The following is a 12,388-nucleotide window of genomic DNA, read 5'->3' as shown; positions in this document are numbered from 1 at the left end:
ATTTATTTGATTCTCAGCTTCATCTACTCTACTGTTTCCCTGTAAATTGTTCTTCATTTTAATTAGTGTATCCTTTGTTTCTGACAGGATCTTTTTTATGCTGTTGATGTCCTTACTAAGTTCCTTGAATATCCTTACAACCAGTGTTTTAAACTCTGCATCTGATAGATTGTTTATCTCCATTTTGTTTAGCTCTTTTTCTGGAGTTTTGATTTGTTCTTTCATTTGAGCCATGTCTCTTTGTCTCCTCCTTTTGGCAGGCTCCCTGTGTTTGTTTCTATGTATTAGGTAGGGCTGCTACGACTCCCTGTCTCAGCATGGCCTAATATAGTAGGTGTCCTATAGGGTCCAGTGTCACAACCTCCCCTATCACCCAGGGGTTAAGGTGCACCCTTCGTGTGGGCTGAGTACACCCTTCTGTAGTTGAGGTTTGATTGCTGTCAGCAGATCAATGGGAGGGACTTACGTAGGCCAGTCAGCTGCAAGGACTGGCTGTGACCAGTGACACTGACCACCAGCCTCCACCCTCCATGGAGGATCAGCTGTGTAGGAGCAAGGCAGTGGTGCTTCGACGTGGTCTATAGCTGTCCACTGGTTCCGGAGGCCCTGGGGTTTTCCAGGAGGTGCAAGCCAAGGTCAGCCCCCACCTGTGTTTTGCCTGGGTCACCTGAGCTCTAAACTCTAAAGCAATCTGAGATGGCTACTTCATGTGCTGGTCTTGCAGATTCCCAAGCAAAGCCAAGCTGTGAATATAGAGCTGGCTGCTGCTACTGCCAGGCATAAGGCCACTTATCAAGAGATATGGGGGCTGGGGGTTCACTGAGGCCAGCTGTTACTTGTTTGACAGGATTTAGGAAGTTGTGAAGCATGAGCCAAGACCAGCCATTCATATAGAAAAGCCACTATTAACAGCTTGGGTGGACCCATAATTTGGGTGGGACAGAGCCTCAGGGGACCTCCAGGGTAGGGCAAGCAGTGTTAGCCAGGTTGATGGAGTCTCAGGTATGGCACCAGCCTGCTGGCTCTATAGAGGGAGGGTTCAGAAAAGGGACAATGGCCTCTTCCCACCTTTCTGTCTGGTAGAAAGATGTTCCCCAGCTCTCATCTTGATGCCAGATGCTTCAGTTCCTCCCTGTATGCCTCTGGTGCCTTTCAGGCTGCTACCCCGGTGTTGGAGTTCAGAGGGAGTGAGTCTCAGTAAGTTCGTGTGTGGATTCTTTAATAGGAACTCTTTGGGACTCTAGTAGTTTCTTCCACTGACTCAGTCCCTGCTTTTTCAGCCAGAAGTTATGGGGACTTATCTTCCTGGCATTGGAACCCTGGGCTGGGGGGTTTGGTGTGGGGCTGGGACTCCTCACTCCCAAGATATTTCTTCTGAATATTTATCCACTGCATATGAGTATGGGACCAGCCCGTTCTACACCTGCGTCCCTTCTACCAGTCTGGATGGATGTGGTTTCTTTAATTTCACAGTTGTCAGACCTTCATTCAACTCAATTTCTGATGATTCTTAGTGATGGTTGTTCTATATTTTAGTTGTAATTTTGATGTGGTTGTGTGACAAGGTGAGCTGTGTTTACTTATGCCACCATCTTGACCAGAAGTCTTTTTTTGAAATAAACTATATTTCAGAAAAGTTTCAGGTGTACAGCAAATTAAGCAGAAGGTACAGAGATTTCTAATTGTATTTTAAAAAAATCTCTGTAGTCTTTATCATGAAGCATAAAGCCTGGCACATAGATAAATGAATAAATCTAGCATTTTCAAAATGGTTTATTTTTTGTTTGTTTTAAGAAGTTCTTTCCTACACTGAGATCTGTATTAATTTCTATACATTTTAAAGTTTGTCTTTTATATTTTGGTATATAATATACCTGGAATTAATTTTTCTGATTGGTATGATTTAGAGACTGACTTAATTTTTTATTTATTTTTTATTTTTTGCTATGTGGATATGCCTAGCATTATTTACTGAATAGTTCTCTTCCAGTCAATTTTAATACATGTCTTTTCATCATTTTTTTTGTATATGCCTATATTAGTATCTAAATTCTCTTTTTTGTTCCTTTAGTCTATTTGACTGTCCTTGAATCAGTACCAAACTGTCTTTATTATTTTAGTTTCCCAATAATGCATAGTATCGGGTAGGGTAAGCCCTTTTACATTTTATAATGCTATTTTTTTCATTGTTCTTCCATGTATGTTTTAGAATCACCTTGTTGGGTTCCATAAAAAACCTTGTTGGAATTTTCATAGGATGTATAGATAGGAGATAACTGACATCTTTATAATGTCATTTATTATTCACTAAATATTTATGGAGTACCTCTTGCATGCTGGGAATTGGGAATACAGCAGTGAACAAAACTTATAAATATCCTTGGACTCATGGAGCTTACATTCTGTGGAAGTATTAAAACCATAAACAAGATCAATTATATGCTCTGTTATTGATAAGAGCCAAAAACTGGTACAATCTAAATGTCCATCAAATGTATATTCATATAGCGGAATATTACTCATCCATAAAAAGGACAAACTACCGATACGTGCAACAACACAGATGAATCTCGAAAATATTATACTAGGTGTAAGAAGCCAAGTATAGTAAAGTATATATTATATAATCCTACTTGTGTGAAGTTTCTGTGAAAGTCAAGACTTCAGAGATAGAAAACAGGTCATTAAGTTGCCTAGGTCTAGACATGAGGATGAGAATTGACTGAAAAAGTATGAGGGAAGATTTTAGGTGTTGCAGGCTTCTAAAACTGGGTTATGGTGATGCTCAATTGTATAAATTTACTAACACTTACAAATTGTATATTTAAAGTAGGCAGATTTTATGGTATGTAAATTACACCTTAATAAAGATTTTAAAAATAGTTATTTTATGCCCACGTAGATGAACCTTGAAAACATGCAAAGCAACAAAAAAGCCAGTCCTAAATAACTACGTGTTGTATGTTCCATTTGGTGTGATCAGGAGAGAAATAGGGAGCGGCTTGCTAATGTGTGGGGTTTCTTTTGAGGGTGATGAAAATGTTCTAAAACTGTGTTGGTGATGGTTGCACATTTTTGTAAACATATTAAAAACCATTGAATTGTACAGTTTGAATGGATGAATTATATGACATGTAAGCTATGTCAAAGCTGTTGCAGGAAGTAAATAAAATCATATGCTATAGCCCTGGCTGGTGTGGCTCAGTTGGTTGGTTCCGTAGCCCGAAAGTTGTGGGTTTGATTCCTGGTCAGGGCACATACATAGGTTGTGGGCTTGATCCCTGGTCCAGGCATGTACGAGAGGCAGCCAATTGCTGTTTCTTTTTTACATTGATGTTTTTCTCTCCCTGCCTCCCTAAAAAGCAATGGAAAAAATCATATGCTGTATATGCAGGAGAATTAGAGGTGGGGAGAGATGAGGTGTTGGTGCTGAGGAAGGTCTCACTGACAAAGTAACAGTTGAGCAAAACTTGAAAGAGATGAGAGATTGAGCCATGTGGATACCTGGGGGAAGAACTTTCTAGGAACGGGGTAGTTACTGAAAGATCCTGAGAAGAGAGCATATCTGGCATGTTTGAGGAGCAGCAGTGAGGCCAGTATGACTGAAATGAAACAAGCCATGAAGAGAACAGTAGGAAATGAAGTAGGGAGATGGGATCGTTGAAGGCTATTATAAGGACTTTGATTTTTACAGTGAGGGCGATGGGGAGTCAGTGTACAGTTTCGAGTTAAAGGAGTGACACCATCTAACATAGATTTTTAACAGTGGCTGCTGTACTGAATACAAACTGACAAATTGGAGCTGAGATGTTAGAGAAAGAAGCATCAGAGAAGATGATGGTGCTTTTTTGTTTGTTTTGTCAGAGAAACTGAAGGTGGGGATTAGATTGAGGTTAAAACAGATTTGAGGGGTGGAGTGCCAGGAGGTCTGTTTTTGACTTGTTAGTGGATGCATCAGACAGATTTGGTAAGCAAATTGAATACCTAAATCTTGAGTCTAGGGAGAAGTAAACATTGTATTTAAAGCTACCAGTCCTTCTTCAATCTTCCAACACAATATACTTACTAAGACAAGACTTGATTTTCCTTCAAGATAGGCTCTTAAAAATTGTTGTCTTAACCTTCCCCTGCCTCCAAAGAGCATATGTTCATTTTCTTGTATTTCAGGATCTTCAAGATGAAGTCCAAAGGGAGAATACTAATCTGCAGAAACTACAGGCCCAGAAACAGCAAGTGCAGGAGCTCCTTGATGGCCTGGACGAGCAGAAAGCCCAGCTGGAGGAGCAGCTCAAGGAAGTCCGAAAGAAATGCGCTGAGGAGGCCCAGCTGGTAAAGACTGGCTGGTTTCTGCTGCATATCTATGCCTAAGTTCCCTTTCCTGGCTTAAAATGGAAACATTCTCTGTTTCTTCTTGTCACTGTTGTTAGGTGGCAATCTAATCAACACTTTGGGCACATGAAGGAAATGGAACATGGTTCATCCAGAAATAACAGGTCCTCTTTAGGGAAAATAGGGTACTTAGTGAGCTATTTATTTTTCCAAATTTTATTTGGAAGTATGACACTTGTGCCTTTAGCTGTCCTCTGTTCTCTAATTGCTCTTTTCTATCAAAATTTTACATCAAAAAATAGCAAAATTGTAAACTAAACAAATAAACACATTATGGAATATTATAATGACATCTTTTTATATCTCCTTTTCTTCTCATTTACCTCCATCTTATAGATCTCATCCCTGAAAGCTGAGTTAACTAGTCAAGAATCTCAGATCTCCACTTACGAAGAAGAGCTGGCCAAAGCTAGAGAAGAGCTCAATCGCCTACAGCAAGAAACAGCAGAACTGGAGGAGAGTGTGGAGTCAGGGAAGGCCAAGCTGGGACCTCTTCAGCAGCACCTGCAAGATTCACAGCAGGAAGTCAGTTCAGTAAGTCTTTAGAGCAGTAAGAAATATACTCAAATGGGCCCCCGCATATCCTTTCAGTAAATAATAATTTCTCAACTTCTCCTTCTCTCTCTGCCTAGTTTATGATCAATTTTTCAGTCATCTGATGCAGTTTCTTGTCACCTGTCATAAGTTACACTATCATTTATTTTGTACGTGTGATGATAATCATTGGAGTCATGGTTAAGATGGTTTAGGTTAAGTGCTGGCTCTGCCACTTACTACCTGAATCACTTTAGCATCAGATCGTCATCTTTAAAAGTGGAGAATTAATAATACCCCTACTTCCCAGGGCTGCTGTGAGGATTAAATGAGGCAAAACTTGTGAGACATTTTAGCATAGTGTTTGATCCATAAATGCTAATGTGTTACTTGTTTTTATTAAAAAAATAGCCCAACATCTCCCTTTTTGTGAATCTAATTTTGAAATCAGTTTTGCTTATTGGCAACCTTTAATTTTTTAATTAGAAAATTGTTTTTATATAGATAAATATATCGTGTTGTAGTGTGTCCATTCAGGGCTGTCCAGCCTTTTGGCATCTCTACACCACACTGAAAGAAGAAGAGTTGTCTTGGGCCACACATTAAATACATTGTGACACATAATCACAATAAAAATCTCATAATGTTTTAAGTAAATTTCTGATTTTGTGTTGGGCTGAATTCACAGTCGTCCTGGGCTGCACACAGCCTGCGGACCACAGGTTGGTTGGATACCCCTGAGCGATCCTTTGCTTTGTTATTTCTAGGCCTTCCTAAATGGAGGGTATTTTATAGAATGATAGATAGCAAGATGGTTAGATAGGAGCATAGAGATCGTACAGCTGTTAAAAATAAAAGGGCCTTTCAAAGTGAGAGGCAAAAAAAAGTATTTATTTGAGATCAGTAAGAACAGACATTTAGGACACACCGATTTAGGCAGAAGCCCATATAGTGTTCTTATTAGGAGACAAATGGATATTTATGAGAAGAGGAGGAGCACAATTACATCAATAGAAGGAAGGCATTTCTGTTGGTGCAGATAAACATAACACAGTGATGTTAATTTTAAATATTGTTTGAAATTTTCAGTCCAGTAGTCACAATATCTGCTTTCTTGTTATCTTTGAAAACAGTTCTTCAGGACACAGTGTTGTCTTAGGCCCAGTACAAAGGTTATGTTGCCCAGAGGTTTGAGGCACAAGATACGCCAAGCAGTACCTCTGGCATGGCAGCTCTGGCTCCATTTAAAGTAGCTCCATTTATTTTTTTTTTTTTGGACATAGTCCATTTTATTTTGAATTTGAACAGATGGAAGCTATAATGTTTTTGTGATTCATCCATGTTGTAGCATCTTATCAACATTCTGTTCCACTGAAAATGTATAGGTATTTTATTTATTCATTCCCAGTTAATGGACATATGGAGTCTTTCTACTCCTGGGTCATTATGAATAATACTGTTAGGAATATTTGCATATAATTCTTTGTGTTTTCATTTCTCTTGGGTATGGAATACTTCTGTTGTAAAGTTATGCTCACCCCTTTTTTTAACTTTAAATTGCTGAACTGGTTTCCAAGGTGGCTGTACCATTTTATATTATCACCAGCAATATCTGAGGGTTCCAGTTTCTCCATATTTTTACCAACACTTTCATTGTCTGTTTTTAAAATTATAGTTATTCTAGTAGGTGCAATGTGGTATCTCATGGTGTTTTCTTAATTTGTATTTATTAATCACTTGTGATGTTAAGTATCTTCTCATGTGCTTTTTAGCTATCATACATCTCTGGTCGAAATGTCTATTTAAATGTTTTGCCCATTTTTAAAGTTAGGTTTTCTTCTTGTTATTAAATTACAAGTTTTTAAAAAATATATTTGAAATATAAGTCCTTTATCAGATACTTGATTTGCAAATAACTTCTCTCAATTTCTGGCTCGTCTTTTTGTTTTCTTTGACTTTTTGAGAGGAGACTTCTTTCAAAGGAAGGAGCATAAATAAGAAAAGTAGAAAGGACTCAGTATTATAAATTATCGTTCAGAAAATAAAGCAGTGTTTGTGAGCAAGGAAGAGAGCCTCAGTAAACTATACTTACCAAGTGTGCCAGAATATGTTTGGTATCTGTGGAAGGAATTACATCCTTGTATCTGATCTCCAAATCTTAAGAATAAACACGCCTACTTCTTATATTTTACTGAGTGGCTTCTGTGCCTTTCCCACAGAGGGCAGTGTATTCCCATGGGTCTGTAACAGTGAAAATATGGTTGTAAACTAGCCTGAGACTTCCATTGCTCTCTAAAGCTTCAACTATAGCTTTTCTGGAAAAAAGGAATAACTGAAGAAAATTTTTCTGACTTGCTGAATTTTCATCTTTTCTTCTTACCTTGTATTTGTAGCAAGAAAAGAACCTTTGACCTTAAATCTATGTATTGTACTTATGATATATACTACTTTTCTCCAAGTACTTTGAAGGTGTTCTAGTAGCTTATTGTACTTTTCTTGCACAATTCACAGTGAGTTTGTGTTGCATGACTTACTTTTTTTTAAATATCACTTAAGTTTACTTAGAGACTAAGAAAGAACATAGACTTAGTGATAGGTGCATGAGAGAGCCAGGCACAAGAGTGCCTGATTCTGTTCAACATTCTACTGATTGTCTCAGAACTAACCATGAGAAACAAACTGTCCTAAATAGAGTTGTTTAATAGGCTAGTGTTATCTACTTACTACTTCATCTACAAGAAGGGTATTATTTTAGTGTTAATGTTATAAATTTTTGATGGCAAGGTTGTTGTGGGTATTGAAATTTTTGTCAATGATCATGATAAAAAAAATTTTTATCTCCTATCATAAAATTGGAGAGAATATGAAACATCAGACTGCATTACATGTAATAAGGATAAGTATTACTTTATGAAACTTGTTTCACCACTGTATGTACATATGTATGTGTGTATAAAATCATATATATATAAACTATATATGATTATGTATGTGTCTATCTTATATATGTTTATATTTATATATACATAGACACACAGAGACATCCAAATATATACATATTTACTGAGTTAGGATATAAAATCTATTTCTTTCTACGGGTTAAAAAACAAAAGTTTATAAGCCACTGCTCTATAGCACTAGGACTATACAAGGCACATCTATGCTGTGTGTTACAAATGTGTAATATCCAATTTGATAGATATGTTTCCTGATACCCACTGTTTAAATTTATCAGCACAATACTTGTGTTCATTAAGTGAACATATATTAAGCACTTACAACATTGCACTAACATGATTAAATGCATCATTTTGCTAGATGTTAGATACAAAGTTGATACCAAAAGTTGTGACCTCTACCCTCAAAGAGCTCAAAGTCTTTAACTTTTGAAAAATGCATGAATTAGTAGAAAATGAATAAAGGGGAGAAATTGCTATAGGCTTGAGAAATGTGGTGTGCTACATTGTCCGTCATTTACATAGTCCTTTACATTCTACAGAGTTGTCTCATATATCTTTTGCTTCATATAATAGATGGTGTTATTCCCTTTTGGATTAAAGAATAGACTTGGAGTGGTTATTGTAAGATCGTCTAACTAGAAGGTGACAGAGCTAGATTTACATTTGTCTTCCAATCCAAAATGGTGTTCTTTCCCCAGGTTATGACTCAGAATGATCTGTGGTAAATTACAGATTTCAAATTGAGCAACTTAAAAACCTTATGGGGGAAAATAAGGCTGTGTGAACAGAGCCTTGATTTATGAAATGCCAATTGTTCATTTTTATGTTTGCTAAAAACAAGCATAGCATGGTAATAAAGGGAATTCCAATGTCATTTAAAATACATATACTTTATGAAAAATTAGATTATTTTGACCAAGAAACATTTTCTTACTCTACCATCTCAGTTTTTTAAAGATGTTTGTAAATTTATTTTTCTTTAAAGATGTTAATATAAATACGCATTTTTTTCTTGCCACTGGGCCCCAACATTTGTGTGTGTGTATTAAAATTTATTGACTTCTACCTCCTGTCCCAGAAGTATAAAGTCACTTGGATACTGGGATCAAGAAAACTTTGAGTGCCTTTTATTTAGCATGTTTGGCATAGCTTAGATTTAGAGGCTATTTCCTAGAACTCTAGCCCATTAGTAAGAAATCCCAGAGCTCATTTTATCTTTGTCTTTACTCCTCTCCTTCACAACAGGAGTATGGATGACTCCAAAGCCTTGTGTACTCTCCCTCAACTTTCTTTATCTCTTCTAAAGCTTCACCACAAAACATTCTCTTGCTCTGTCACTTTGCTCTCTTTTTCTCCAATACCCTGACCCTTCCTTTTTAAATTATACCCTATAAAGGACTGCTAATTTGCAGATATTTAAATCAAAATTCTTAGGGCTTTCAAAAGGTGTACAAAAGCAAATCCGTATGTACTGGAATTTCAGGAGGAGAACTTACTGGGATGAATTACTGATATCTCTGAGTCATGCTTCATTCCTAGTGTATTCTCCTTGCGGAAGCAAATTTATCCTTGACCAAGTCTAGGGGTATAGCCACTTTTACATTGCATGTCTTTGGGTAATAAATTCTGTTTTGTACTTTGTATTGACAGATGCAAATGAAACTGATGGAGATGAAAGAGCTGGAAAACCATAATAATCAACTAAACTGGTGCAGTAGCCCACACAGCATTCTCGTAAATGGCGCTACAGATTACTGCAGCCTCAGCACCAGCAGCAGTGAAACAGCCAACCTGAGCGAGCACGCCGACGGCCAGAGTGCGCTGGAGTCTGAGCCTATACACCAGGAGTCTCCAGTGAGTCTGATAGTTGCACAGCCTTCACAGTCAACCTCAGAAAAAAAAATTGATGCAGATTAAAGTTTTGTTGACATCATGCCTGATATAAATATGTGACCTTGCCTCATCTGAGTAAAGTTGAGATGGTTTTCTTCTGAGAGTGGTTACTGATTTAACAGTGCTAAGAGTTTTAACAATTTAAAAATATTATTTTAACTGGTCTGTTTATTATATAACATGTTTTCAAAACAGTAGTTCTATAGATAATAACATTTTAAAACTGTTTTTAGATACCCTCACCCAAAGCTGAAAGTAATTCTTTATTTCTTATTATTGAGGACATTAATTTACCAGTTATTTAGAGAGCACCAACTAAGTGCAAGAGTGCTGCTGTGGTATGTGTGCAAGCTACAGAGACAAAAGACAAGAACGCTGCCTTCAGGCAGCGTACAGTCGGGTGCTGTAACACTGTATGAAAGGGCTTTGACAAAGGAAGCATGGGATACTCAGCTTGGAAGGGGCTCAGAGAAGATGTTGTAGGGAAAGCTACAAGTGACCTCCAAAGTGAGATAGGAGTTACTAAGCAAAGTAGAAGGTGGTACATTCCCAGAAGAGAAACAGCATTAACATCTGGATGAGACGGGAGAAAACATGCTGCGCAGGGTCATGGGGAGGTCTCGGAGGATATCTTGTGATGGTGGACAGAGTGTTCGTAGGAGGTGCGGCTCTGTCCTATGGCACCTGCATTACCTCTGGTACTTTATCAATGTGTAGATGCCTGCACCCCACTCTGAACTTGGTGAGCTAGAGTTTCTGGCTTCGAGGCAGGTACACATATTTATAAAAACAAATTCCCTGGGTGATTGTGATGTGTAACTGGATTAAAATGACCACCTTTAGGTCAAAAAGAGCCAGAGAATAAGAAATTTAGATTTATCTTGAGGCATTGAAGAATTTATCATGCTACAGTGAGTAGCTGTTTTAAGAATTTTAAGCAAGAAGGGACAGGATTTAATTTACCTTTGAGAAGAATGTAGGAAATGGATTGGAGGGTGGGACTGGATACGTATTAGGAAGACTATTGGAATGGTCTGTGTGATGGTTTTTTAGACTAAACTTAAGCGGTAATAGGTGGCATAAGAAGAGTATAGATTTGAGAGAACAGACTTGATTGTATTTAAATAGCACAGTGTTGGACACATTATAGAATATTCTTTTAAGCACAAAAGGTAAAATTACTAGGCCATCCTTCAAAGACAAAGGGTGGTGTTAAATGGAGATTGCCTCTGCCACTTCTTTTTTTTTTTTTTTAATTTATTGATTATAGAGAGAGAGAAACAATGATTTGTTGTTCTTCTTGTTTATGCATTCATTGGTTGCTTCTCTCGTGTTCCCTGACCAGGGATCGAACTCACAACCTTGGTGTATCAGGATAATGCTCTAACCAACTGAGCTACCTGACCAGGATGCCCCTGCCACTTCTTAAGCCTAATTATATACTGGTATAAATCCAAAAAACAATGGAAAGCCACTGAGAGACTTAACCAGAAGGGTTAAGATTAGAATCACATTTTTTGATCTATTACTTTGACTATTATAGGGGGGATAGGATGGAAGGGGCACCTATTGGAGGCACAAAAACAATTGAAAGGTGATTTGGACTAGAAATGATATAAACAGATGATAGTGATAGTGAGCATGGAAAAGAAGGAAGGAATTTGAGAAAGAGGTAGGAGGTAGATTCAGTAAGACATGGAGTCTAGCTGAGGAATGACCGAAGGGAAGTGGTTAAGGAAGACCTGAGTGACCTTGATAATCAGTGATACCATTTTCCCAAGAAATGTTATAGAAGTCATTCAGCGTATATGTTCTGCTCTCTTTTTATTTTCTAGTAATTTTTGGTTATTCTTTGTTAGTTTCCTCTGCCAAGTAGAAAATACATTGTGAGTCCATGTGGCCTTAATATTTCATAGGCAAGAAGTAGTCCTGAAATACTGCCTTCCGGTGTTATTGATGAAAATGAAATGGTGACTGCAGCTGTTAATGAAAAAGTTTGTCCTCAAGTCAACAGTGGCAGTCATTCAAAAGAGGTAAAAAATAATTTTATAGGTAAATGTTCTTATTGCTGGTTTCCCAAGAAAGATTCTATACTATTTTAAGCTAAGGGAGAAGAAAAATGTGTTAAATGAACTTATGCCATAGAAATATTTGTTATATTACCATCTGTTGATTTTTCAAAGCATGTTATTTTAAAATGTTACTTTTAAAATTTTGATTCATACAATTTTTTTCTTATTGAAAATTATTTTTAGGAAGATCCTTTTACTGTAGAATCAAGTTCACTGACAGATCCAGTTGCAGATACAAACTTGGATTTTTTTCAGTCTGATCCTTTTGTTGGCAGTAAGTATTCTTATTTTTATAATAAAGGTTTACCAAAAAAGGCTTTTAAGTGTAAAAACTGTATAAGAATTAGGGCTTCAATTTTGAGAACCTACTTGTTATAACAAAAGTAGAATGGAGAGTAAGGTTTAAATCCTCAGGTTTTAGTATTTGTCCCCTTTAGGCAACTAAATCCTAAGACTAAGTCTTTGATTATGTCTTAGGAACCCATGAATAAGTACATTTCTTCTTCAGAGAAGGGATTAAAAGGAGAGGAGGTTGAGTAC

General features: G+C 37.2%; 1 protein-coding gene across 5 annotated transcripts in view; it reads left to right on the top strand.

Annotated features, from left to right (window-relative positions):
* Window positions 1-12,388, top strand: part of EPS15 (epidermal growth factor receptor pathway substrate 15) — a 113,840-nt gene that overhangs the window by 74,697 nt on the left and 26,755 nt on the right. For all 5 annotated transcript variants that reach the window (XM_054572893.1, XM_054572890.1, XM_054572885.1 and 2 more), the window contains exons 14-18: window positions 4,168-4,329; window positions 4,726-4,923; window positions 9,534-9,737; window positions 11,693-11,809; window positions 12,032-12,122. In XM_054572893.1, coding sequence (XP_054428868.1) covers window positions 4,168-4,329; window positions 4,726-4,923; window positions 9,534-9,737; window positions 11,693-11,809; window positions 12,032-12,122 — 772 coding nt within the window. The remainder of the gene's footprint in view (window positions 1-4,167; window positions 4,330-4,725; window positions 4,924-9,533; window positions 9,738-11,692; window positions 11,810-12,031; window positions 12,123-12,388) is intronic.

This window comes from Pteronotus mesoamericanus, unplaced genomic scaffold (genome assembly GCF_021234165.1).
Source record: "Pteronotus mesoamericanus isolate MK-2021 breed Mesoamerican mustached bat unplaced genomic scaffold, CSHL_Meso_final contig_105, whole genome shotgun sequence".
Classification (NCBI taxonomy): Eukaryota; Metazoa; Chordata; class Mammalia; order Chiroptera; family Mormoopidae; genus Pteronotus; species Pteronotus mesoamericanus.
This window is presented reverse-complemented; position numbering and strand designations above follow the sequence as displayed.